The sequence below is a fragment of the Lepisosteus platostomus genome, chromosome 24 (genome assembly GCF_059453375.1).
Source record: "Lepisosteus platostomus isolate fLepPlt1 chromosome 24, fLepPlt1.hap1, whole genome shotgun sequence".
Classification (NCBI taxonomy): Eukaryota; Metazoa; Chordata; class Actinopteri; order Semionotiformes; family Lepisosteidae; genus Lepisosteus; species Lepisosteus platostomus.
In genome coordinates this window covers 5947314-5974965 of record NC_142634.1, presented here as the reverse complement: position 1 = coordinate 5974965, position 27652 = coordinate 5947314, and the positions used below count along the sequence as shown (strand labels likewise).

General features: G+C 44.4%; 1 protein-coding gene across 7 annotated transcripts in view; it reads left to right on the top strand.

Moving 5' to 3' along the window:
• Positions 1–4086: 4086 nt before the first annotated feature.
• The window catches only part of cltcl1 (clathrin, heavy chain-like 1), a 37488-nt gene continuing 13922 nt past the window's right edge, over positions 4087–27652 (top strand). For 3 of the 7 annotated variants that reach the window (XM_088618669.1, XM_088618667.1, XM_088618672.1), the window contains exons 1-18: positions 4088–4568; positions 13535–13742; positions 17255–17523; positions 17835–17996; positions 18477–18590; positions 18945–19118; positions 19469–19666; positions 20140–20340; positions 20556–20708; positions 21407–21529; positions 22150–22287; positions 23097–23261; positions 23987–24167; positions 24555–24718; positions 25211–25336; positions 25802–25944; positions 26391–26625; positions 26870–26992. In XM_088618669.1, coding sequence (XP_088474795.1) covers positions 4527–4568; positions 13535–13742; positions 17255–17523; positions 17835–17996; positions 18477–18590; positions 18945–19118; positions 19469–19666; positions 20140–20340; positions 20556–20708; positions 21407–21529; positions 22150–22287; positions 23097–23261; positions 23987–24167; positions 24555–24718; positions 25211–25336; positions 25802–25944; positions 26391–26625; positions 26870–26992 — 2919 coding nt within the window. In that variant the 5' untranslated portion in view covers positions 4088–4526. Of the gene's footprint in view, positions 4569–5971; positions 6011–13534; positions 13743–17254; positions 17524–17834; positions 17997–18476; positions 18591–18944; positions 19119–19468; positions 19667–20139; positions 20341–20555; positions 20709–21406; positions 21530–22149; positions 22288–23096; positions 23262–23986; positions 24168–24554; positions 24719–25210; positions 25337–25801; positions 25945–26390; positions 26626–26869; positions 26993–27652 lie in introns of those variants that run through there. The other 4 variants (XM_088618668.1, XM_088618666.1, XM_088618673.1 and 1 more) reach the window with 3 other exon arrangements.

Below are 27652 nucleotides of genomic sequence, written 5' to 3'. Positions count from 1 at the left end.
GGTCAGTAAAGATAAATAGAACAAAATCTCTGCCTTGCTCCGGCCCCCAGCGAATTAGCCGAGTCAGTGGTGACAGGGTTGAGGGGTGCTGATAGGCTGCGGCGCCCCTAGTGGCCATTCTGGTTTTCGCAGATAATTTGAGATGCCTCTGATGTAACAGTCGAGACTAGCCGAATCAAAAAACAGACGGAGCTTTTCTGCGGTTTTTTAATGGTTTTTAACAAAGAAATACACCTTTCGATGTCTTCTTTCTTTTGTTTCTTTCATTTGAATTGTTTAACGTGATTGTGCCAAATGGATACTAGAGATATTTAGATGGGCCTTTGCACGTACTCCCTAAAGATTCCCGATCGAAGGAAAAAAAAAAAGACAAATATAATGTAACCAAAAGGAATAGCGACCAATCTAAGACTTGCATGGGATTGCATTGTCTTGTACTGGTAGAGATTTATTATTTAGACATAAAAAATCACCGAAGCTGAACTCAGCTATAAAAAATAAACTGCTCTATAAATATTACATATAAGTGGCCATCTCTGTTATTATTGGACAGAGGAACTACAAAGGTGATCACAAATGAGAGAACAATAGTACAGATCTGATTGGGACCAGCAAGGTGAGGTTAGAAACCAGCTGAAAAATGTGTGGTAACTGGGAGTTTTCTGGCTAAAGACCTAGAGCGTCAGAAGATGAAATACTTAACTACCAGCAGTGAAAGACAGCACACCCAATTCCTCGTTCAAATTAAAGACTTGCAGCTTTAATTTCCTGCTACATTAAGACAGAATTGGTCATGACTCTAACAGAACAGAGCCAATGATAACGGTAATTATCCTTGTTTTTGTTCCCCGAAAGGCCCTGAGCACAGCAGCGGGGATGAAAGGTGCTGCGGTGAGAAACTAGTAATTAGCGGGTTGATGAGAGGAAGGGAAGACCAGTCCCACACTGCCCCCCTGTGGCCGCCCGGGGTACTGTCAAGACATTCTTTCTCTCCTGCAAAGGAGCAAGTAAAGGTTTATTCCATGCAGAAAAGGAGACACGACGTTACGAATGTGGATCCTTCTTTTGTCTCTTTTCTTCTCACCTCTTTTCCCTCATGTATGTGCACTAGGAAGAGGTGAGGTGCATCACAAGGCGGAGCGGTGGCTCTGTGGCTAAGGATCTGCGCCTGTGGCTGGAAGGTTGCCAGTTCAAATCCCGCAGCCGGCAGAAAAATCCTACTTTGTTGGGCTCCTGAGCAAGGCCCTGAACCCCAACTGCTCCAGGGGTGCCGTACAATGGCTGACCTGCCCTCTGACTCCCAGCTTCTCTCCCTGTCTGTGTCTCATGGAGAGCAAGCTGGGGTTTGTGAAAAGATCATTCCTAATGCAAGAAATTGTAAAGGGTTAATAAAGTGATATTATTATTATTATAAAAGTGGGGTCTAGCACTGATGCTGTGTGGGTCCAGACTTTGAGCTCCCTGATGTTTAAAACTAAATAATTCTTTAATCGGGACTCTTAAACCACAGCAAGGACGGTTTCATCTTTTCTTGGTGACCAACCTTAGAGAAAATTAAAAACCGTTAATAATCGATGGGACGTCTAATCTTCACGGGTTCCACAAACTCTCCTCAGGGCGGCAGTATAACACACAGTGTGTGATTAAGTGGGTTCATGAGACGAGAGCTTCAAAGAATAACACGGCTTTCGTTTTTATTTTGTATTTCCAGGTCCATTAGCTAAAATTCTAATAGAAGCCGAACCGTTTTAAATCCTATAATCTCTTACAATGAGAAAGTATAATGAGTGCATAAACATAACTGAACTATAACGGGCTGTAATTGACTTCGATATGGGCTGTGCTGTATAAAAATGTACAGTGAAAAGAAACACATCAACCAAGCTTAACGCAGTGAAATCTACTTTGAAGTGTAAAGCTTAGTCGAAAATTGACAACATCTCGCTGTTTGTTGTGCCCGTGCCAGGAATGGGTTAGTCACCCGCCTACCAGAAAGTTTCGACCACGAACCCCCCAAAACTACGTGACCCCAGGAACACAGCAGTGTCTGACGTCAACTGTGGCGGATCTGAAGACCGTTCTTGTACCGTGGAAGTTATAGACTTCCGTTTGATTTTGTTTTCAACACGGTCGTGATTTCCAGAAAACATAATTACCCGTCCCCTCCTCCGCCCCGTACCGCACTGTGTTTAAATTTGCTACTGTCTTGCTCGAGTCGCGTAAGATCATGACATAGTACTAACCCCTCTGATTTTGTCCTTCTGGGGTGCGAAGGGTCCCGTCACCAAGTACGCGTCCATTAACATTTCACATCAGGGTATGGAAAAGAGGTAGAACATTCTGAATGGATTGATTGAAACACCACGTTCAGCGTCGATAAGAGAAATTCATCAAGGTACCAGTGTATGAAAAGCAAACGCGCTACAATTGTAATTACGGTACTGCACTGACATTCTGCTGCGTTGATCTTCCACAAGGGGGCGAGCAACGATTTTAGTTCAGGTTTTATTTCACACTGTAAGAAACCACCAAGAAACACCTGCTTTTCCCTTATCGAGTCTTTAAGCAAGTCCTCAAACTGAGTACGGCATTTTAGCGTTTTGTCTTTTTTGGGGGGGATGAAATTGCCTTTAATGATATCAGGCAGCATGGATGTTTGGTCGTTCGCACATCCTCTTCAGAACTGGGTTTGATTCCACACTAGTTGAGACCCTTCTGTGTGGAGTTTGCCTGTTGTCCACCTGTTCTCCAGATCTGCTAGTTTCCTCTCGCAGTCCACAGACATGCATTTCTAAAGTGCCCTGTGTCTCCAGCTCACCAGCACCCTCTAAGGACAAAGCTGAAAACATGTTTATGACTATTTAACACCTCTTGAATTTATAAAGAAGCTGAAACATTAAATTACAGGAATTACACTTTCAATGGATAAATTGATGTAAGAAATGATGATCAATGATTTATGTATTTATTGTTGGTGATGGGAAGGGACATTCAGCAGTCAGGTGGGGTACAACAGTACCAGTGTGCTGCTATCACTCTGCAAGATGCGATCTGTAGTCCATGGCTACACAGTGCACATGCTCATAGGCTGTCCTGTCATGTTTATTTGATTGGCATTTTGCTGTGGAGAGTACTTGCCTTCAAGCTATTTACTGTATCTTTGGATCATAAAAGCCTGATAATTCGTAGTTAAACCTACACATTTCTGGGGATTTAGCGTGCACTAGCAAAGAGCAGAAAGTATTTAAAGTAGGACATTCAGCTAATCTGGCTCATGAGACCCCACGAGGGGATTCTGGATAGTGGTCTTGATTGCAGAGGTGCTTCGTGGGAGGAACGCAGGACGCACACTGAGTGCCCACCTTCGAGCTGGGTTCACTGCATGGTCAGCATGGCAGCAGCAGACTACAGCAGGAGTCTCGAACCCTGGTTCTAGAGAGCCCCAGTCCAGCAGGGTCTGTAGGTCGTCATTACATCACCAGTTCCTTAAACTATGGGTCAATTCCAGTGTGATGAACTAAACGAGCTGCTGTCTCGGTTCATCGATAACTGGACTGGGGTTTGCAGACCCCTCCTATCCCACACACCCTACAAAATAAAACCCGGACCCAGGCCTTTGACCTCTGACCTCCATCAGAGCCGCAATAATCACCTTCTAAAACCGCAATAGAAAAGAAGTCTACTTTTTTAAAGATGTCGCATGGCACTTCTTGTCACTACAATATGAGGTTGTTTGGGGGGCGCACCCTCTTTCAGTTTTCAGTTGGCTGTACCGTTACTGTCTTGCTTCAGCCTCTGACGCTGTTTAAAATTGGAGCTGATGAGCTGGTGCCCGATTTATGCCCAGCTGTTCGGCGTGTATGTGGAGCTAACGTTGTATTCGCTGAAGGGTAACCGCACGCAGCATAGGACTGAGTTTGCAAATATCGAAGGGGTACAGATGGGGGGGGCGGGCACCTGTCACGTGCTCTGATGTGGCTGTTAAAAAAAGGTGATGATGGGGGGGGGGGGGTGAGCGGAAGGGTACACTGGAGGAGGGGGGACATCCCAAATTGATTTCTGTTTTTATGTTATCGCTTCAAGTTGCGCAACGTCGGCATCCGGGGAGAGCGAGAGCGAGAGGGGAGGGAGTCTCTTCAGGGGTGCAGGGGGGGGGGGAGACATCAGCCTGCGGCCCCCCACGGCCCCTGCTGCAGTCGCGCACCCCGAGTCTCTCAGCATCCTCTCCGCAGCGAGACGGCGCGGGACTAGTTCGCGTAGCGGAAGGAGAGAGCGCAGTGCGGGGCTGCGCTAAGGGTGGGACTGAATGAGCTCTGCGAGTCAGACGTGCGCAGACACAAGCCGGATAGACTGAGCTATTCATGCCGAAATACCCCTCAACACATCTCCTCCTTTCCTATTTTTTTAAAAAAGAAGTTGTTTTTCCTTTAAAAAAAAACATTTCTCTTTCCTCGTTTCCTATCCCCTCCCCTCTCCCCTTTTCCTCTTGATCAGCTGTGTCCGTATAACGCACACCGCTAGACGAAATGGCACAGATACTGCCGATACGGTTTCAGGAACATCTGCAGGTAAGGCAAGAAGAGAAGCTGAAATTCAACGAAAACGCATCGGGTTGCCCTCGGAGCAAGACGTGTGTGGAAAACAAAACCTCCTCGTCGTTTCCCATCCTCCGGGATTTAGGGCGAGATGCGCTGGGCGAGATCTTGCCGTAACTAGGGGCCTAGCGTTGGTATCGGGGTGGTGATGACTTGTAAAAAAATTGCAACAGTGAATGCTTGGAAATCTTAGGGAGTTAAAGGTGGGAAACCGCTGTAAGCCAAAAAAAAGTTTAATAAATATGGGGGGAAAAACGTGTTCTCTGAGGAGTGCACGTCTTTATTCTTATATCGGGGAAAACGTACACCGTGTACAGGCAAGTAATTTGACCGGTCATTGATGCTTGAATGACATTTCTCCGGGGTCAGAAATCATCTTAATTGTAGCACAATTCCGTGAGGAGGATAGTAACGCAGCACTGATGCCTGTTCCTGTCCATACGAGTACGAATGTCTTCGATCCACCTTTAGCATTTTAGGTCAGAAAATTGTTATTGTGGACATTGTTTTGACGTGAAAGGGTCGGGTTGTAAGCTCGTTCCTACATGCAGACGCTTGGAATCGTATTAAAATGTAAATATCGGCATCAAAACAGAAAGGCACAGTTGTCAAAAAAAATAAATCAATCCTGCCGTATTTATTTGGGAAGCTCTGCACTTGCTCTGCACTGTGTGGTGTGTGACAGCCATGTTGTTGGAGCGGAGGATGCCCTGTCTCCTCTCCAGACTGGGACGTGATCTTCAGAGCTGGTCTTCAGGCTCTACCCAGCCTGTGGTCCTTCCAGTCCTGCACTGCGGTGCTTTGATACAGCCAGCGACTTTAATTGCCGTATTGATCGCGTTGATTATCGGTTACAGAGAAATGAGGAGCTGGTTGAAACGAAACCCTGTAATGGATTCAACCTGTGGATTAGGAGGGCTGCTGGTTGAAAGAGCACTGAATGAACTGCTCACAGCCAAATGAGCTCAGCCGGCCTCGAGTCATTTGCAAACTTCATGTTCTTCTGTAGAGCTAGTTGTGTTTGTAGGCAGTTTCACCTTTTGTTTACTCTTAACCCATCGCAAGTTAATGCCATTCTGTTTAACTAGTAGCTCTCTCGGTCTTTCTGACGTCCTGTCTGGCAGTGTATCATGCCTAATCTGTGCTGCAAACCAATTTGAGTGTCTGGATCAGCCTGAAAGGGGAGGAACTGCTATGAATGATCTCAAATCCCCTGTCAGCCTTCCGCAGCAGCAAGTACAAGACCGAACAGGACCCATCGGGGTCTCAAATTGCATCTGAGGATTTAGGAATACCCTGCGCGTAACTTTTAAACCTGTGTATATACACCTTTAAATTATTTGTAACATTGCAGTCATGCAGGATGACTGATTAGGCAGCTGTGATGTGGTATGGTTTTACTTCTCATTTGGAAAGTAAGTCATTGTTTATTTTTTTCTTTGGAAATGCAGTATGTAAGAAAGTGTACCCTGTTGCCATGGTTTTGTTAGGACCCTGTTTGGAATTGGCTTTTTAAGATTTATGGCTTCTTATGTGTAACTCAGGTTTCTGCACAGCACTGAGAAAATTTGAGGAGGCAGCTCTTAGCCTAGATTAGGTTAGGGTGATCTGTATATTTGTACAGGTTCTTGTTTTGTGTACAATTCCTAAATCTGTATGATGGGGCGAGCTAAGGTTTGAGATGTTCTTGTTTTAATGTAAGGAGACATTTCGAAATTCTTTGTAACTGTTCTGTGGATTTAAGCTACCTGCGTTTCCTCCGCAGTCCTGCATCTGCAAGTTGCAATTTAGGGTCTTTCTATACCACGTCGGCTGTTACTGTAGTAACCAGGCTTTGGATCAATCGGATTCTGGCTTTGTCAGGTCATTTGATGAAAAGGAGTGACAGTTTGTTATTGCCGAAAACATTCGTGACGAATTGATGAGGAAGAATTGGGAACTGTGTTCTCATGACTGAAAATACTTGACAGTTGCAGCTGCAGAGAAGAGGTTTCCAAGTTAATATTCAGGAGGGTCTGTCTTTAAAGAAACAAATATTTAACCGATTTGGCTCAGTTAAATGTAACACATAGTTAAAAAGTTACTTGACAAATGTATTGCAAAATTTTGTAATTTACTGCTTATGCACTTTTTATGGAATTTTGAGATGCACCTCGCCAGAACAAAATGCGCTGCAAACAGTGACAATAGTTTCCACTTCTTTCTTTTTCTGTATCCTGGATTTCCATTCATTTGCATTTAGGATGTTATATGACTCTACCCCTCTCACATGCACATGATGAAGAGATAAACCTTCTTTTTGTCAGCACTGAGACGGCTTGTACAAACAACATGGTCTTGAGAAGCATTATAGACTGCTGCATACTTTTTAAACTTATAGAAGCCTGTGTTAGGTGTTAGTGTTGGAATTCTGGAAGTTATTGCTCAATATTAAAAGAACATGTCTGACAAAGTACAATATAATGTGATGTTGCAAAGAGGCAGTTTTGTTTTTCTTGCATTCTAGACATACTCCAGCTATACAGAGAGATTTGCTGCACAAAGAGATTTGATAAAGTGTTTCTTAAACCATTATGACTAAATCTGTGTTATTACTCCTATACTAGTTAAAGGATATTGCAGGGGACTGTTTAGTGTCCTGAATGTCCTTCAGTACCTGTGAGTTTTTGCATCAGTTTAAAAAGATTCAGTTTGTATGTTTAACTAGAAAGTTTGATCTTAGAATTGTGTGGTATTGTACAAAGACGTTACCTCGATCCAGGAGGCTATGAAAAATGTATGTAACTAGATAAATTGAATCACCAGAAAAAGACCTTTTTCCAGAAAGCCAAGATAGTGACAAATGCTGGTTACTGCCAAGCTGTGTCTAATTATTCCGTTTTCTTCCCGTTAGTGTTGTCACTGATATATAGCACTTTCAAACTTCATTTATCCTGAATTGAGGAGTCTCATAAGAATAATTATGCAGACCATCTGATTCGAGTATCTTGGGATCTGTGGCCAGCACAGTAGTATTGTCATCAGTCCTGGGTTTGTGGGCCCTGGTCATGTGTCTGTGTGGAGTTTGCATGTTCCCTCTTTGTTAATGTGTGGGTTTTCTGGGTTGCGCGGGTTTCTCCCACCTCTGTAAAACATGCAGGCCGGCCTTGTTTGGCGGTGGGATTGTACAGTACGTGTGTCTGTGCGCTTGCATCCTGTCCAGGGCTCAGCAGATGTTTGTTCTTGGTTCCACCTTATACCCGTCCTTTCAGAATGGCCACCAGGACAACATATCTGTTAACGGGAATTCAGAAACCCCCAGACTGCTCAAACTCAGGGCATCTTCTTAATGTACTTTGAGTATAATTATGGCTTGGCTGTTTTTTCATTGTATTCGGCATACTGCACTACTTGGACATAATGTATTGCGTCGACCCTGGATACATCGCAGCACTATTTATATTGAGCTCTGTCTGAGTTTATTTTATTCAACTTCTATTGGGTAGAAATCCTGCTGCACGCTGTATTGTTGTGCATTTGAGAAATAAACTTTGATTGATTGATTGTTTTAAGTATTCTTAATTCCCTGTTCAGCCTAAATGACTGATAATCTCTGTCTTGATTTTGCCACCCACAGATTTATAGTGATACAGATTATAGATTTAATAGATTACTAAAACTAATCCATATTACAGTTATATTAGCCAACAAGCAGATATTTCTGTGCTCTTATAGAGGTGTATGTTTGGATTTAGTCTACATATTTGCACCCTTTCACACAGCCGGGTGTTTTACCGGAGCAGTTCAGGTGAAGGACCTTGCTCAAGTGTACAACAGCAGTGTCCCACCTGGGATCTGAGCACACAGCCTTCCAGTTCCAAGTCCAGACCCTCAGTGCTGCTCTGCGCTGCTGCCCATAATGGGGTGCACAGCTAAACACAGGCCTACACCTTGCATTGTAATACAGATGATGGAGACCAAGCAAGTCGGAATCACTTACTCTTCTCACACGGTTCTGGCTGAAGCTGTCTTTACCTAAATGGTTGTGTTCCTGTATGTTTATAAAGAGGGATGTATTTCTGGCAGAACTGAGAAAGAAATCCATCCATCCATCCATTTTCTAACCACTTCATCCAGTTCAGGGGTGCAGGGAAGCCGGTGTCTGTCTAGAACAGTGGACAGGGTGCCTGCTGGTCACAGAGACACGCACTCACACCAGGGCCAGTTAACAACCATGATGACTGTGTTTTGCTTAGCAGTTATGTTAATCTAGGCTAACACAATTTATATGAAGTCTACGTTGTGTGAAGTACAGGGTACCGTTTTGTAGGTCCAGGAAGGTCAAAAATAAAATGGCAATAGCTGGAAGAGCTACGCCAAAGCTGGGCAAGAAGAATGAAATGGAACTAAAGCAGTTTTCAGACACTGTGCAGTAACCTAACCCCGCTGTTGATATTTGATGTGATTCAGTGCAACTGGCCACGCGGACCCCAGACGCAGTTTAAGCATATCCTGTATCATAACAACCTGGTCAGCTGAAACCATCGAACACTTGAGCTGGAGGGGAAGAGCGTGTTGAACAGAAGGAGACTGTGGACTCGTAGGCTGGCGGTGCCCCTTGTAGCTGGAGTCCAGCCCAGAGGACGGCGGTCGTGTGCTCCGAGCCCTGTCCTGTCCTCCACAGCTTGCCACAGCCCTCGCCAGACAAACAGTCAGCTGGTGATGGATGGACATACCGCTTGTGTAAAGGCCTTTCGGCTGTTTTTCTGCTTTTGAGCTTTTAATTCCAGCAGCGTACTGTGCTCATTGCGTCAGCAGACTTCTGCTTCTCATTCTGAAGGCTGCAGCAGTGCAGCCCAGTATTTCACTTGTACTGCAGATTGGAAGTGGAATGTTTGGTCGACACCGACTCCCTAACACGTGTTTATTCCATATGTTCACCGGTGCGTTGCACAGCTTGTCACAGCTTAATAAGAATACCGAAAAGGTTTTGAATTCCAAAGTGTGATTGTGCTGTTTCCTGCGGCTAATGCCTGGAAAAAGTAGGGGTGAATTCTCAGTAGATAAGAGATATTGAAATACAGCCAGGGTCTTACAGCTCCTTCCTGGCCTGGACCATCTCTTGTCTGCTTGCTAGAATTAGTGTAGCTTGCAAGATATTTTTATTATTGTCAAGCAATTTACTGTATCTCTGCAGCTACAGGTCCTGTTCCAATAAGTGGCCAGATTGGCAGAAAGAATGTAGCAGATCACATACTTGTGCTGCAAGAATGTTGCTACCTTGAATAAACTAAAGGGCAGAGAAAAAGACCGATTGACTTCATGATTGCTCGTCTTTTAAGTTGGCAGGTTTGAATTCCGAGTGCAAGTATAGAACTGGCCATAACCTCTCCGGAATTGAAAGGATATTGAGGATCGTGTCCTTCTTTGAATTTTTGTGCAACCCACTACTAAAGCAATCATTAATGAATCTAAAGGGACAAATTATATTTTAATGAACTTTGGATTGGCTAGGTTTACAGAGGTTTCCCTGGATATGTATAATAAGAACAGTTTCACAAAAAGCCTTGAATATGTAAGTCTGGAATATGTGGATTTAATAAAAGAAAAATACCACAATGACCTACTGGAGCTGTAGATTATAAATTGCCACCTGTAATTTTAAAATGGGTTGTCCGTCATTAGCATTATTGGTGCCACAGTTTTTAAATTAATCTCTGAATGTCTTGCCATCCCCCAGTATTCTTCCTATCTAATTGCACTTTTATTTCATTGTGTTGGCCTGCAGACTGTAAATTATTGCATTGAACTACAAAAATATTAAAATCTGTGCTACAGTGGACCTCAGAAGTATTGCAATAAGAAATGAGAAACAGAATAGCTTTTTAACTTCGTTAGGTATCGCCAGTATCTAACACTTAATTTCCCAAATGAAATGTTACTCTCTTTTGTGAATAATTAAGACCTTTGATTACATTGCAAAGGATAGATGCTTCTGTATAAAATTAGGAGAAGCAAAAATGGCCATCAAGAGGTCAATTGTACAAGCTTTGCTCTTTAGATGAATGATGTATAAAAATGTTGTTTTGTCTTTAGACATAATAGCCTATGGTCATTCAGAAAAACATCAGAGGGAGTCATGGAAATTGCTTGAAAAACTAAAAATAAGCTGCTTAATGGAGGCTGTGCTGTCAACATCATGTGATTTATGGGCAGTTTCCATAATTCAATAGCTGCCGCCCACAGTAATGAGATTCTTTTACTGCAAAGGCATCATTCACCTGATAAAATAGGAAATGCGTGTGCTTGTTCTGTCATAATTTTTAATGATCTAAATCTGCTTCCTGGCACGGACAGAGCATGATACTGTAATGTTCTTGAAATGTGGCTGCTAAGTGAAATAAAAATGTTTGCTTTGAATTGTTTAGTATATTTGTATAGTAAGAGGATACAAAAGCTTTATTAACTTTCACTTGTATAGATTTTTTTCTAAGGCCAGACTTTTTCAGTCACCGCATTATCAACACCTACAAAGGGGATGGCTCAGTGCTATGTCCTATGGTTGCTGTGATATGCCTAGAATATTATTCTTGTCCGTCCACTGGAAAAATTCAAAACATTGACTCTGGTCTTACAGTATGTTTAAAAGATCAGTATGCTGCAACGTATGCACATTTCTTAGGTCTCACCAGTATAGTGCCTGTGGGTGTTAAGGTTTGTGTCCTGTCCTGTGAGCTGGCAGTGCTGGTGGGCTGATGGCCAGTCCTGTGAGCTGGCAGTGCTGGGGGCTCTGATGGTCAGTCCTATGAGCTGGCAGTGCTGGAGAGAGCTGGGGGCTCTGATGGTCAGTCCTGTGAGCTGGCAGTGCTGGAGAGAGCTGGGGGCTCTGATGGCCAGTCCTGTGAGCTGGCAGTGCTGGAGAGAGCTGGGAAAGCACATGGCTTCTCTGCTGGCTCCTGACTCTGTGTGCTTGTCTTGCTGGGCATTCGCTTACATTAAAGCAGTGCCCCATTTCCGAGCTCTGAAACTTGGTCCTTTTGCTAGCTTTTGTCATTTGTGCTGTGATAGTTAAATTGCATTTATTGCTTTGAATTAATGTGTTGAATTGCTAATTCCCATGATTGTATTGGTCATGTTTAACGGGGAAACCTGCCTGTTATGTTAGCCATTGACGTGTGTGACCTAACTGCCTGTTTCCCATGTCGCCCAGTACTGAGCTGAGGCTGGGCTGTAGGAGGAAGTCCTGGCCTGTGGAGCGATGTGCTTGTCGGGTATGGCGAGGTGGTGGGGGCTGCAGAGTGTACAATATGTGTGACTCAGCAAGCCCAGCTAATTGAGCAACAGCTGAAATCCAAGTGCTTCTCTCACGATGGTGTTGCTAAATCAAAATTAAACAGTTCAGGTTTCAAATGACTGTACTAGAGTATGCTAGACATACTAGAGTCACCTCATTTCCTAGTTTTGTTTTAAAGGAGTGAACAGGACCGTACGTTTATTGCTGTAGATGCGGTACTTCACAGCCTTTCTAAATTTGTAATATTGATCAGCTCATGCTTCAGCAAGCCTTGCCTAAGGCCCAAAGAAGTGTGTTAAGGTCACATCCCCCTTCAAATGAACACACAGGCTGTATTATAATTCCATCAACATATTTCCTGTGACAACTGTATCTCCAGTAAATGCTCATATTCAGCTCATTCTTGTCACATATAGGCTAATGAGTCTGAGCTTGACAAGATTAGAAAGGTGCATCTCGCCGTCTCTAATTGGAATTCCGTTTAAGAAAAGGTTAGAGTTGTACATTGGTTTGTTGTCTTGCAAGGAAATTGTTCCTTCTTGAAAGCCGACTTCCTGCAGCATTGAATCAGACTGTACGAGAGTGACGTTTATAAAAAGAATGAGATTTGTATAAGCAGAGTTCATAATCTAAGAAGATGAAAATAAACCGGCCAACTGGGCGTTGTTCTGCCAGGTTTGCTGTGTATTACCTTGACCTTCTTGTTTGTTGGGTTTTAAACATGAGTTGACGTTCAGTGGTGCTTTTAAAACATTTGCCAGCATTCATTTCTTTCATGTTATGAAGGTTAAAGGAGCTGTTCTGATCTTCATGTCATGTCAAAGCAGTGATGCAGGATCCTGCCTGGGACGATTACTGCTGTCATTCAGTAAAGACAGAGTATCGAGGGAAATATATTCTTGGCTTTCATTTCAGGTGCACATCCCAAATCCAGCAGAACGTTGTCCCTTCATAAAACTGAAGGAAAAAGTCAAACTAAACTTTCCCTCAGTTAGCCTTGTCCAAAAATGTCTGGCAAGAAATGCAGAATATATTGGTGGAATGTTTGTATGTTGAGGATGGAGTGTTATCAGCTTTTTTATATAAAAGCAGCAGTCATGATTGCTGCTGTGCTGTGCTTTAACACTAAATGCATTATGCTCATCTTTCAAAGTGCTGGAGACGTTCCGACCTGTGCTTTAAGACTTCATATAAGCATTTATTTTCTATTTGAAAAGAATTGTCATTTCTTTATGAATTTTTAAACATGTGCCCGTTGGCGGGCTCAGTTCACTTAGCATTGTCACTTTGTTTCGCGTGAAGATGGGGATTTCCGTGTTTCAAGACATCTGTGGCTCGTCTGTCACAGCAAAGGCACTGAGAGAAAAGACAGGATCGCATCCAATCTCGTTTTGGTTTTAAAGTCATACCCAGGAGTGGGCTCGCGTTCCGAATCGTCTCATGTGAGAAGGGCGAATAACCAGTGATCAGTGCGGGAAATATTGCTTGCAGCAGCAACACCCAGACGCACTAGCTTACGATTAGGATTTTATTAATGCTCCGCTGGTGCTGATGCAGAACATCCTCTGTAATCTCTGATGTTGTGTAACCGGCCAGATTTGGAATTCGCTCAGATTGATTTGGTTTGTTTGGGTTTTTTTTTTTTCTGTTCTCCTCCTCCCTGCAGCTGCAGAACCTTGGAATCAACCCGGCCAACATCGGCTTCAGCTACCTGACGATGGAGTCCGACAAGTTCATCTGTGTCCGGGAGAAGGTCGGGGACCAGGCGCAGGTGGTGATCGTGGACATGAACGACCCCACCAGCCCCATCCGGCGGCCCATCTCCGCCGACAGCGCCATCATGAACCCAGCCAGCAAGGTCATCGCCTTGAAAGGTGTGTCACCCCCCCGGCGAGGCTGCGAGGCCAGCCCTTGGGCGCCGTGGCGACAGTTAGGACTGCACTGCGCAAGCCGAGCGCCAGAAACCGCTCCCTGATAACCGATTCCTTGCACATCCCGTTCCATCGGACATATTTCCCTGCAGTTCTGTTTTCGCTTTCAGTCAGCCGTTACAATCACCGGCATATGATCCGAGCATCTTAAATTTGAACGTTGGGGCCATTCAAACAAATCTGTTTCAAATTGTCAGTTACCGCGGGGATGTGCTAGACTAATAATCAGGTTTTTTTGAGTAAATTGAATCCCCTATTTTTGTTTAATAGCATAGATTCAATGAAAAGGCTGCACTGCATACGTTATGGTTATGTATTCATGCCATAAGCAGAGTTTAATTCTTTTTAAGTCTCTTAATGGTTGTTTAAAATCATTGTGGTGCAGGGATGCATTGGTCACGACTTTTGAAAATGCCAGTGTAGAAACCCGACAGCTGTAGGACTTTAACACATATCTTTCGTTTCTATTGTATTGTGCCTAACCTTTCTAGAAGTGTTCGGCGGGGGGGAATTTAAAGTTTGATTAATGCCATTTTCAGTAATTACGTGAATCTTAAATGTCTGTACCAAAGTGATGAAACCTCAGTGGAAATGGACTGTTGTTGCACTTAAATGATTACAAATCAGGGCCCCTCAAAAAAAAAAAACTTGTTCTGATTTCTGCAAGTATCTTAGCTTGATGTGCCACTTGTTGTTCTTTTACTGACTCTTTACTTCTTTTCCTGCATTCTTGTCTTAAACAGACGGTGAGTTAAACTGTGGATTTTGTTTCTGTTGTGTTCATATAGTGGTTTTATCTCATAAAAGCAGATCACAATTAAGATGGAAAGCATTTTCAGTGGATGAAATATTTACTCAGTGCTTTAAGGATGCAATTTATTTTTAATTCTGTTTGGAATTAAATCCTGAGTATTTATAATAAATCCTGAGGTTAATCATAAAACCGTTTCCACAAATGTTATAAAATACACCAAAAGGGTTTGACATCTTATCAGTCTTTTACAACCTTAAAACTGTAAATTGGTGCAGCAATGCTCTCTATGCCTTGCCTTAAAAAGGTATCAAGTTTGCCTCTGAACTGCTGCTTGTTATAAAAAGTCAAAACTGAGGCAAAAATGTCAAAATTCAACTTTTGTACAGCAAACATCTGCAAAAGCCCAAATTTCCTTCTATTAAAGTAAGGTTTTAGAGTATCCATTTATCTACCGTGCTGACAGCCAGTATTAAATTAACATCTGCACTCAAATGTGTTTTTTTCTTTTACTGTTTTCATTAATAAAACGTACCAAATCATGCATGACATGACTTAAAGAAGTAATGGTACTTAATATTACAAAACTACTAAAAGTCAAAATTGATACAGCAGTCTGAACCAGTTCAGAGCTTCCTAAACTTCATGCCAGACCAATATACAGTGTTTATGTAAAGCTCTGAAATACTTTTATGAGAATTTTGCGTGTATAAGCATGCTTTGGTGTATGCTTCATGTTAAACGGATGAAGGTTGTGTGTGGTATGCATTATCAGATACAAATCATTTCTTACTTAGCTGGTATACTGTGTGAAAACAGGCATCCTTGACCATTTTTTTGTGTTTTATTTTATTTTTTTTCCTTGTAAGGTATGTATTTCATAACCGCGTTTGAATTATCGGGTTCATATCCATGTTTTGTTGCCAACTAATATTTAGTCATCTACTGTTCATTTAATTTTAGCGGCAATATTTCAGATCATGAGGTTTCTTAGTTCTTTGCCAGTATGTATTGTAAGCTGATTTATGTGTCTGAATTGTGGTTTCGTTGACTCTTACATAATTTTAACTCCAGGCATCGCGAATGTGCCAGCTGTGAGTGAGTAGTCGGGTGTTAAATGTAATGTGCTTTTAGCAGACTCTTCTGCGCTTTCTCTGGGAGGGGAGAGGGAGTCCTACAGCCAAACTGTCCCACATGCTGACTGGGAGCTGTGGCCTGGAGCCTTTAGTGATGTGTGAAACCGCCTGGCTTCTCCCAGGATCGGGCAGGATACGTTAACCCGGGGGTCTGTGCTACACTGCGGTCCAGTCACGCCTGCCTCTAAGTCAGTTTTCAGCAGGACTAAGAAATGTCCATAATGGCAGCGTCTGTCCTCAGGTGGACAGTGAAGCTCTATTGTTTCCTGGAAACGGTAGTGAAAGAATAAAAGTGTTCCCAAGTGCCTTTCACATGTACACATCTCAAAGCGCTGTAAATAAAATGGAAAAATACACCCGAGAAAATAGAAAGGTAAATAGAGTCTTTCAATACTAAAAGCCAATTCATTAAAATAGGTTTTTAGGCTCGACTTAAAAATGCTGACTGAGTCACAATTAATAATGCGGCTAGGGCACACGCAGATTACAGGCTCGCCCGAAGGATGCACCCCAGGGTCCCGAGAGCATTAACAGCAAACCAAGATGGGAGTGTAGCCTGAGAGCAGCACAGCAAGGTAAGGAGGCATTAGATCATCCAGACCTTGAACTGTGCAGAAAAAGGTTTCATTTAGCTCTGATCTCCCCACGGAGACGATGCACCAGGACTAGAAGAGAGAAACTTAAAAAATGGCGTAGTTTTAGTCACGACCAAAGCAGCTGAATTCTGCTTATACTGCAGCAAATCAGTGACATTCTTATATACATCAGCAAGTAGAGCATTACTGCAAAGAGCTCTGAATATCACTTTAACCTCCTCCACATCAGTCTCAGAAAGGCACACGCAAATACATGTACTGTTGTGAAGGTGAAAACGTTTTCTTTTAAGCCTGAGGATACCCCAGATATCAATGCAGACTCAGTAGTGACTCCAGTATCCCTAGCCAGGGGACAGGGTTATGGGGGGGACATTCCAGATGCAGTGAGAGAGCCGACGTCTTCGTCGGTGAGCAGCTCCTGCAGGGCAGTATGTCAGGGAGACGAATGCTGTGGCAAATTCTGACTGTGGAAGGAGAAGCATAGTTCAGTTCTGCATCAGCTAGTAACATGCATCCGTTTGTCTTTGGAGAATGCATGACATTTTACCTGTCCTCACCAGTTTCTGAAAAAGAGGGGTTATTTTAATTTGCTTAATTTTTTTGTGTCATTCCAATCCAATGCATTGTTCACTCGAGACATCTGCTGCAAAGTAAATAAAACTGGAGGAAAAGCCGTAAGTTCATTCAGCAAAGCATGTGTACTGTTTGTCTGGCTGTTTGCACTTTCGGTATGTACAGTATCAAAGCCCTGAGTGGTGGGCACTCTAGTTTGTTGAGAATTGGTGAATTATGGGACTACATTATTATTATTAATGTTTGTATTCTGAGTATTTGTACTTAAAATGTTGGGATCTGGTAATGTGTAATTAATTAGATGAGAGGGACCTCAAGATACCTTAGTCTTCTGTGCTGTTAACTTCACTTACAGAGGACAGAGTGACATACGAACTAAAACTGCTTTTCGCACCGCAGCTGCGAAGACTCTGCAGATCTTTAACATCGAGATGAAGAGTAAAATGAAGGCCCACACCATGAGCGAGGAGGTGATGTTCTGGAAGTGGATCTCTGTCAACACGGTCGCCCTGGTGACGGAGACGGCCGTGTACCACTGGAGCATGGAGGGCGACTCGCAGCCCGCGAAGGTGTTCGACAGGCACGCCAGCCTCGCCGGCTGCCAGATCATCAACTACAGGACCGACGAGCAGCAGAAGTGGCTCCTGCTCATCGGCATTTCTGCGCAGGTGACTGTGGGTCATGTGACCTGGGGGGGGCGGAGCCTCGGAGAGGCCCAGGTGTTCATGGGAAAGCAGGAAGCAAAAAAGTTGATTCCTCTTCGATGTGAGAAAGTCCGATTTTAGACACCCATTTCCCTCTCAAAGTTGTATTTTTCAGACCAATTGGAATCTATTTTAAATAAAGGCAGTGTTGCAGAGCTCCTGATGAACTATTACCAATTACGGTCCACAGTGGGTGAACAGTGGTGACATGACGTGTTCCTTGCCAGTAGTATGTTTTATTTTCACATGATGAAACGTGATTTTCTTTTTGTTAGCAAAACCGTGTGGTGGGAGCCATGCAGCTGTACTCCGTAGACAGGAAAGTGTCACAGCCAATCGAAGGGCATGCAGCGGCCTTCGCAGAGTTCAAGATTGAAGGAAACGCGAAGCCATCGACCCTGTTCTGCTTTGCAGTGCGAAGCCAAGCTGGAGGCAAGGTAAAAGATTCACGCGCGGAAAGAGCCGGCCGTGTTGCCCACCGGCTGGAGTGAGTGAGGTCTGATTTTGTGTAAAATCATGCATGATCATAAATGTATTTTTCAAGGTCTTTTTGAAGATGAGGAAGCATTGTTTCGTGTCCTGAAACTCTGGAGCTGTATTTCTCTGCAGTGCAGAGTGGGAATAACCCTGTAGAGGTCCTATCGTACATACACGCAGTTTCATCAAAACATGCTGAAAATACAGCACAAACTCCTTGATGGCCCTCCTGGCTGGGACCTGCAAAAGTTTCCCCTGCAGCTTTGCCAAGAGGCCCCCAAAATAATTAAATTCATTCTGCATTTGACGTTTTTGTGATAGGGGCTCCCTTAATACTTGGCAATAATAAAGGCAACAGTTACACAGGCTCTTGAGGGAAGAAGTGGTGTCAGGCAGCTTTGGTGCTTCCATGTTGTGTAATTACTGCTTGTTTCTTACAGCTGCACATTATAGAAGTGGGACAGCCTGCAGCTGGAAACCAGCCCTTTGCTAAGAAAGCTGTGGACATCTTTTTCCCCCCTGAAGCTCAGACAGACTTCCCTGTGGCAATGCAGGTACACTGCAGGGACTGGCCACTGCAGCTCTTACACCGTTACAAGTTTGTAATTCTGAATATTCGTTTAGAAGTAGTTGAAGGGAGCTGCGTCAGCATGCGTAGGCTGCAAAGAAACAAGTAAAAGTTTATTCCATGCTGAAAAGACAAGAGAGAAAACAGCGTTTTGGCTAAGGAGCCTCCTTCGGGTGTGAAGAAGTCGGACATTTCACACCCGAAGAAGGCTCCTCAGGCAAAACCTATTTCATCAGCCTGACTCCACTGATGTACAGTGAACGAAGCCTTAAAATTGTTTGAGGGTGTCAGCAAAACAAAAGCGCCGTTGAAAGCTGTTGACTCTGTTTCCTGTTTTCAGATTGGAACCAAGCACGGGGTCATCTATTTAATCACCAAGTATGGCTATATCCACATGTACGACTTGGAGTCGGGCGTGTGTATCTACATGAACCGCATCAGCGCAGAAACCATCTTTGTCACCGCTCCGCACGAGCCTACCTCCGGGATCATCGGCGTGAACAAGAAAGGACAGGTACCCCCGACAAGCGTCTCTTGTTTTTTCTCAAAAGCCATTCAGTGGAATGAAAATACTTTGAAATGTTTTCTTAGTTCAGGACATGAGATTTTCAAAGTTTAGGACATGGATCCACACAAACAAAAGGAAATGGAGAAATATATAATTAATGCATCTCGGGGCTTAGTAATGTGGTCAAAGTCAAATTGTGACTAGGAGGTGCCATCTGGGACAGTCTGTCGACATTCTCTCCAGATAGAGAACAGGTACAAAATACTTACAGCAAGAGCCTGAGAAGCATCAGTCAGTGTTTGCAGGAGCACGGTGTTTAGCCTGTGCATACAGCTGTGTTAGCTCTGCGCTTTCAGGTGCTGTCAGTGTGTGTCGAGGAGGAGAACATTGTCAACTACGCCACCAGCGTCCTGCAGAACCCAGACCTGGGCCTGCGCATGGCCATTCGTAGCAACCTGGCCGGCGCCGAGGAGCTGTTCGCCAGGAAATTCAACACTCTCTTCGCTCAGGGAAGCTACTCTGAAGCTGCTAAAGTGGCTGCCTCCGCACCTAAGGTTAGTTTTTTTTTAGATGGTCTTTTTCTGCAGCAGTGATTTGGAGACAAACTGGAGCGGAGAGAGGCTCTGCTGAAAAGGAATTGTGGTAAGAACAGGTGAGACTGCAGGAACAGTAGTTTAAACAGATTATAGCTGCATTTTTTAAAATAGCTCACGTTTGCCATCTGAAAAGTATTCAAATGCATTGTTTTCAATTGCAAAGATTTGTATAGTATGTAAATGTTGTTTTGCATAGCTGCAGCATTTTTTAAATAATATTTGGACTTTAAATAGTGGAAAATCTGTCAGATCAAGTGCAGGAAATTACTACTGATCAGAGCGTTAGATGCAAAATGGGCGTAATTGTAGGCACTTGGCTGAGCCCCCCTCTCGTTGGCTCGAACCTTTCTGCTATGTTTGAGGGAAGCTGACTCGGAGGTGCATCCCTCTCTGACTGCCGGGCCCCGCCGTGTGGCTTCCTGTGCCTGCAGGGAATTCTGCGCACGGCCGATACCATCAGGAAATTCCAGACGGTCCCCGCGCAGCCCGGACAGGCCTCCCCGCTGCTGCAGTACTTCGGCATTCTGCTCGATCAGGGGCAGCTGAACAAATTCGAATCGCTGGAGCTGTGCCGGCCCGTGCTGCAGCAGGGCCGCAAGCAGCTTTTGGAAAAATGGCTGAAGGAAGATAAGGTGAGGATAAGGTTTCGGTTAGCGGTCTTGCATTAGGACCAATGCTTCTGTTCTGGATGCGGCCCGTCTCTCTCTCCTCGTTTCTAGAAGTGCAGAAAGAGGTGCAGCAATGATATTCCCCGCAGAAAATACCTCGCTGTTCCGGTCTCGACGTCTGCTTTCAGTATGCCAAATTATATTGGTTTTATTATTCAACGTTTTAATCCCCCCTCTAGCTGGAATGCTCTGAGGAGCTGGGAGACCTCGTGAAAACTGCAGACCCAACACTTGCCCTGAGTGTGTACCTCCGCGCCAACGTGCCCAACAAGGTTATCCAGTGTTTTGCAGAGACTGGGCAGTTTCAAAAGATTGTTCTCTACGCCAAAAAAGTAAGTGTTCTGACCCTCAAAACCCACTCAAACTTGGAATGCGCGGCTGTTTTTTTTTTTTAGTTCAGAATAATCCGTGCGTTGTGAAAAGTTTGTTTTCCCTTTTATGTTTTTCTTTCCATCGAGAACCCGCGCAGACCCCAGGAGTGAATTCGGTTGCGGTGAGGGTGGGGTTGGGTTTTCTTCAGTGTTGCAGGAGAGTGCTGAGCTAAGTAGGCAGTACTGTGGATCGATAAGATAAGATCACTTTATCGGTCACATATACAATTTCTTGCACTAGGAATTTGTCTTTTACACAGACCCCAGCTTGCTCCCCATGAGACACACAAACACACAGACAGAGAGAAGCTGGGGGTCAGAGCGCAGGGTCAGCCATTGTACAGCGCCCCTGGAGCAGCTGGGTTTAAGGGCCTTGCTCAGTGGCCCAACGGAGTAGGATTCCTCTGCCGGCCACTGGATTTGAACCAGCAACCTTCCAGCCACAGGCGCAAATCCTGAGCCACAGAGCCACCGATCCACCCCCATAGTTAGAGCTCTGGGCCCGTGGGCTCAGATCCTGAGTGGAGCACTGCTGTTGTACCCTTAATCATTTATCTGTAGGCAGCACAGTGTATAACTTCATACCCTCTGGCGTGCCTCTGAAATGCTTGTTTGGTAAGACGGGCGTGATAGAAGTTTCACCTTGTTTTTTGCGGCAGGTTGGCTACACTCCAGACTGGGTGTTCCTGCTGAGAAACGTCATGCGGGTGAGCCCGGAGCAGGGCCTGCAGTTCTCTCAGATGCTGGTCCAGGACGAGGAGCCGCTGGCCAACATCAGTCAGGTGAAGACTGCGCCGCCGCCTCTGGCTGGGGTCTCGGCTGGGTCCCGCTGGGAGTCCAGGCTGTTTTCACAGATGGGAGAGTAATGTGAAGTATTTGCTGACGCGTGGTCTTCCGTTTCCCTGCCGGGGGACATTGTTGGTTTATTTCCCCCCTAGTGGGGGGGAAATGTGTTTCTCGTCAGTGAAAAAGTATGCGAAATTCTAAGCATTTTTCTGTTTCTTTCTGAAACTACAGTATATACTTAATATTATGATGAGGAGTTATTTTTCTCAAGTCCTTAACACTAAGCTTCAAATGTTTGTTAGTACTTTCAGACCCTCCTGGGTGGGCTTCAATGTAGTTCGACCTGTTTTTAAAATTTGTTGAGACCTAAGTAATGGAATTTTGTAAACATAAGATATTGGATGAGTGCGTTTGTGATTTTTTGGGGGTATATTTTATAGAGATTAATTTTGTTTGTGGGACATTTTGTTTCATCTGCAGGCACCTTATGTTATGTTAAGTAACCAGATTTTATTTTTTAGACTTTTTGTGATGCACCACAATGCACTGGAGGAGTTCGCTCCTGGTTCTAGGGGGTTTTCGGGATTTCTTTTTGAAAGCATTCAGTTTCTTCCAGATTGTGGACGTGTTCATGGAGAATAACCTGATCCAGCAGTGCACCTCCTTTCTGTTAGACGCCCTGAAAAACAACCGTCCGTCAGAGGGCCACCTGCAGACCCGGCTCCTAGAAATGAACCTCATCCACGCCCCACAGGCAGGTCACCCGTCGCCATTCAGATGTGTGTTCTAATGGGTTTATCAAGAAATTAAGCACATCTTGCATGTGTTTATCACCCTGCAGCTCACTGAAGCTCAGCAGGTGTGAGCCTGGGCAATACCCAGGTGGGAGACCTCCAAGGAAAGCTAAGGCTGCTCCTGGAAGAGGTGTTAGCGGGACCAATAGGGGGCGCTCACCCTGCAGGGCTGTGTGGGTCCTGATGGCTCAGTATACTGAGAGGGACACTATATTGTAAAAAGGCATCTTACTTAGGATGAGATGTAAAACGGAGGTCCTGACTCTCTGTGGTCATTTAAGATCCCAGAGTCTTTCTTATAAATAGTAGGGGTATAACTCCGGTGTTCCGGCCTTTGTGAATCATGGCCTCCTAATAATCCCCATTAATAATATAAAATTGCTTCATTACTGTGTTTTCCCTACTGAGAGCTGGTGTGTGGGGAGCGTTCTGGCCCACTCTGGCTGCCGTCACATCATCCAGGTGGGGCTGCACACTGGTGGTGGTGGAGGGGATCCCCATTACCTGTAAAGCGTTTTGAGTGGCGCATCCAGAAAAGCGCTATATAAGTATAAGGAATTATTATTATTGACCCATAATAATAAATATTATCTGTAAACCACAACTTCCCTCAAGTGGAGACATTTCTAAAGTCCAGAGTAGCCTGAACAGGAGAATCAGAGCTACATCAGCTTGTTGAACATTGTTTGGCGTATTCCTTGAAATCTTCATTTCGGCTTGAATTGAGTTTTTTGCTGCATTTCTTTGAGCTGTGCTTTGCTTCTCAAAGGTTGCCGACGCCATCCTTGGGAACTCGATGTTTACACACTACGACCGCGCCCACATCGCCCAGCTGTGCGAGAAGGCGGGGCTCCTGCAGAGGGCGCTGGAGCACTACACTGACCTATATGACATTAAGCGCGCTGTGGTCCACACGCACCTGCTGAACCCCGAGGTAAAAACGCAGAGTGTCTGAAATCCTGGCCATCTCTAGTGTACACCAACCTCCACCTCAGGATCGTTTCATCAATAAAGATAAGATTAGTCATCTCGGTGGCGAGATTCTACAGGCAATTCCTACTTGTCAGCCCATGAAGCAGTGGTTAGCATCTGTCAGGTCAGTTCAGTGCTGGGTGCATGTAAGATAAGATAAGATCACTTTATTGGCCATATACAATTTCTTGCATTTGGAATTTGTCTTTTCGCAGACCCCAGCTTGCTCTCCATGAGACATACAGACAGGGAGAGAAGCTTGGGGTCAGAGCGCAGGGTCAGCCATTCTACAGCACCCCTGGAGCAGTTGGGGTTCAGGGCCTTGCTCAGGGGCCCAACGGAGTGGGATTCCTCTGCCGGCCGCGGGATACGAACCAGCCACCTCCCAGCCACAGGCGCAGATCCTTAGCCACAGTGCCACCGCTCCGCCCCGATACAAAAAAATCTCAACTTTGAACTTTGAAGAGGTCCGTATGTGAATGAGCACTCCTCCTTCTGTAAATCATTCCGGAAGAGACCCAACAGAACTTGAGGTTAGCCTCGCTCGAGGCTAAGTGAGACAACATGGGACGTTTGTTGTTTTTGTCTGGCAAGCAGGGCTAGGGTTTTCTCATTTGCAGTTGTTGTTTAGTTTGCGTTTTTGCGGTTTTCCGAATGCACGGCTAACAAGAGAGCCATGTCTTTCAGTGGCTGGTGAACTTCTTCGGCTCGCTGTCGGTGGAGGACTCCGTGGAGTGCCTGCGAGCGATGCTGTCGGCCAACATCAGGCAGAACCTGCAGCTGTGCGTACAGGTGGCGTCCAAATACCACGAGCAGCTGGGCACGCAGGCGCTGGTGGAACTCTTCGAGTCTTTCAAGAGCTATGAAGGTGGGTGCCTGCTGCCGCACAGGGCCGGAAATCCCCTTGGAAAAGGGTTAAGCGCATTGTCGCTAGAAAGCTAGTGTTTTTTTTCATTCCCACAGGAAGTTCTCTTTCATTGTGCACATGGGTGTAAGCGACTAATTCCTTGAGGTTTCGCAATAATTTGTAAATCTAAAGCCTTGCAATATTTAATTTCACTCCAGCTTTTCTTCCAGTTCAGTAGTCCCCACTAATGAACTTTGGAGATGGATTTAAAAGACTATGTGTTTTTAATAGTTTTCTAAACTAAAGAAGACTTGGATGTTTTGTTAGAGGCCTTTAAGTTACGTACAATCATTTAAACAATCCTTTTAAGAAATGGATGGTTGCCATTTCTGGTTTCTTTAATTGCAGGGCTTTTCTATTTCCTGGGATCTATTGTAAACTTCAGTCAAGACCCTGACGTTCATTTCAAGTACATCCAAGCAGCCTGCAAAACAGGGCAGATTAAGGAGGTGGAGCGCATCTGTCGTGAAAGCAATTGTTATGACCCTGATCGTGTGAAGAACTTCCTAAAGGTACTGTGTCCTGAATTTGCTTCGACTGTGTGTATGCATGTGGTCAGACCCAACACATTAGTGGGACCACTTAGCCAGTATATATTAACATGTATATGTTTCCATTATAAACACAAGGATGCTCTAAAGATCTGAACCCATCAAGTTAGCTCAAAAATTTAAAGAGCATAATTATTCCGTCAGCCATAGATCTGCAGTGCTTTTAGGTTTCCTGCCAAAAGCAAGTGGCATGTGTCGTGGGAACGAAAAGCTAAGGTTATGATGATCCAAGCTTGCAAGCTTTGGTTTTGCTAGCATTTCCAGTTACATAAATGACTCTGAGATAGAAATGTGCACTTTGTAAATCCCTGTTTGTCAAATCAGGCTAAACAGGGCGAACATATGTATACGCTCAGCAGTACTAATGCATTTTTATTTGATTATATGATTATTAATCTTTCCGTACACTAATATATTTGCATCTGTTCATCTGGTTTTTGTTATTTCCTGCAGGAAGCCAAATTGACGGACCAGCTGCCTTTAATTATTGTCTGTGATCGATTTGATTTCGTCCATGACCTGGTGCTGTACTTGTATCGCAACAGTTTGCAGAAGTACATTGAAATCTATGTACAGAAGGTAATGGTTTAACATACATCCATTTACAGGGGTGCTGTCTTTTCCTGCAGACATGCAGCTGAGTACTAATGTGACTAATTAAACTGGTGACTTCATTATTAGAGGAAATGATCCTTAAATGACAGGAGCACTGAAATGTGTAATTCATTATTAATTTCAAATTCATGAGATCAGATGTGCACTTATAAAACTGATTTGCCAGTTATTATTTTATCACATTTGACCATTTTTGTATTTTCATCTGTAGCAACTCATGATCTTGAGAAAGATTTTCATACTAGAGAAATTGGTGATAACTGGGGGAGAATCAAGGCTGTGCAGTCTTTTCTTGTCCCGTAGTTAAAATATTTCATTGCAGCGCTTGACCAGGCTGGGTTGCTCTAAAGCTCTGTCTGTCCGGGCAGCAGCAGCAGCGACGCCAGCAGAGTGGACTGGAACCACTGAACCAAGCCCCTGATTTTGCAGGTTAACCCCAGCCGGCTCCCAGTTGTCATCGGAGGCCTGCTTGACGTGGATTGCTCTGAAGACGTCATTAAAAACCTCATCATGGTGGTGCGGGGACAGTTCTCCACTGATGAACTGGTAGCAGAAGTGGAGAAGAGAAACAGGTACAGCCCGGTCCAAGGGCCCTCCTCTTTGTGCAGCTGAAGGTTGCTTTCATTTTGGCAGAACCCATCTAAAGTAACAAGCTGGTTCTTACTGTCCTATTTCTCAGGACCTGGTCAGAAGAGTAGTGTTTACATTACTCTATACCTTTGGACACGTTTGCGTTCCGTGGTGATTTTTTTCTGTTCAGAAACTGTAGTGTGTAATGTGCAAATAAAGCAAGAACAGAGATAAAGAACGAAAGAATGTGACAGAGCCCAAGACTGGAACTGCCTGTATATATTTTTGAACTGCAGAATGTTATGTGCCTGACGTTGGCGGTCTTTCCTACACGGCTCAGTATGATTCCGTGCAGCTTTGCGAGACATCTCCAGATCAGTTCTTTAATTAGGGAACAATGTGTAGTGTCGGGTGCTCATGCCTGTGTTTTTTTCCCCCGTCTTTTTAGGCTGAAACTGTTGCTGCCCTGGCTGGAATCGAGAATCCACGAGGGCTGTGAGGAGCCGGCTACGCACAACGCCCTCGCCAAAATCTACATCGACAGCAATAACAACCCCGAGCGCTTCCTGCGCGAGAACCCCTTCTACGACAGCAGGGTGGTGGGGAAGTACTGTGAGAAGAGAGACCCCCACTTGGCTTGCGTGGCCTACGAAAGAGGACAGTGCGACATGGAGCTCATTAAAGTAATCCTTCACTCCTTATCGTGTGGAAACCAAGATCTCGCTTGTCTTGAATGAAAGTAATGAAATGTGTAATGGAGTTTCAGTGCTATTAAACTGAGGCATGTGTATCCGAAGCCCCTTGAAGGTTCAAAGACATTTTTCAGTGCGTTTTGCTTCATGCCTCACATTCCTGTGTTTCTGTGCTTTCAGGGGGACCTGCTCCCATCAGAGGGTGCAGTTCCTTAATGAAATGTTTTCCTTCTAGGTTTGCAACGAGAACTCCCTGTTCAAGAGCGAGTCTCGTTACCTGGTGCGCAGGAAAGACCCTGAGCTCTGGGCCAGCGTCCTGGAGGAGAACAACCCCTACAGGAGGCAACTGATTGACCAGGCAATACACTTGAAGTTAATGTTCACAGTGCTCATATGGTTCTTCCCCGTTTATTCTGTTTGCCAGCATTTTATCAAGAGAGTAGAAAATGAGAGTTGAATGTCGAGTCCCAGCATAGTCAGCTGATTTTCCTGCAAAACAAATCACTATTAAAGAGACACCGCAACACTAGTAGAAAGAATCAGCATTGATGAATGCAAACCTCAATAAAAATCAAATGTACACAGTAACAATACACTAAAAAATAGATGAAATTTCTAGAGTTGCACAGCAGCATGTTCTGCGATTCAGAACAAGGCAACAAAACTGGCAGACGTGTGTGGCCCTATTACACTGTAAACAAGCAGGCGTGTGAATACATCTCTTAATCCCATAAAAATATTGCTTTCGATTTCAACATGGTTTTGCCAAAGATTACTACTTGTTAACTCTTCATGCAGATCACCACAGAATATTTCTGCGATGATACGTCTGCAGCACAGCTTGTATTTATATGCTTGTAGATCGCATTACGTTAGTCATTATGGAGACTAGTGAGGAGGAAGGGCTGAATCATGTCACAGTTTGTGGGAACTCGAATGTGAGTTTGCAACAACCTGGCGACTTCCTCTACTTGCAAAACGTTCACGATTTTGTGCTTAATTCGAAATTTGTCATTTT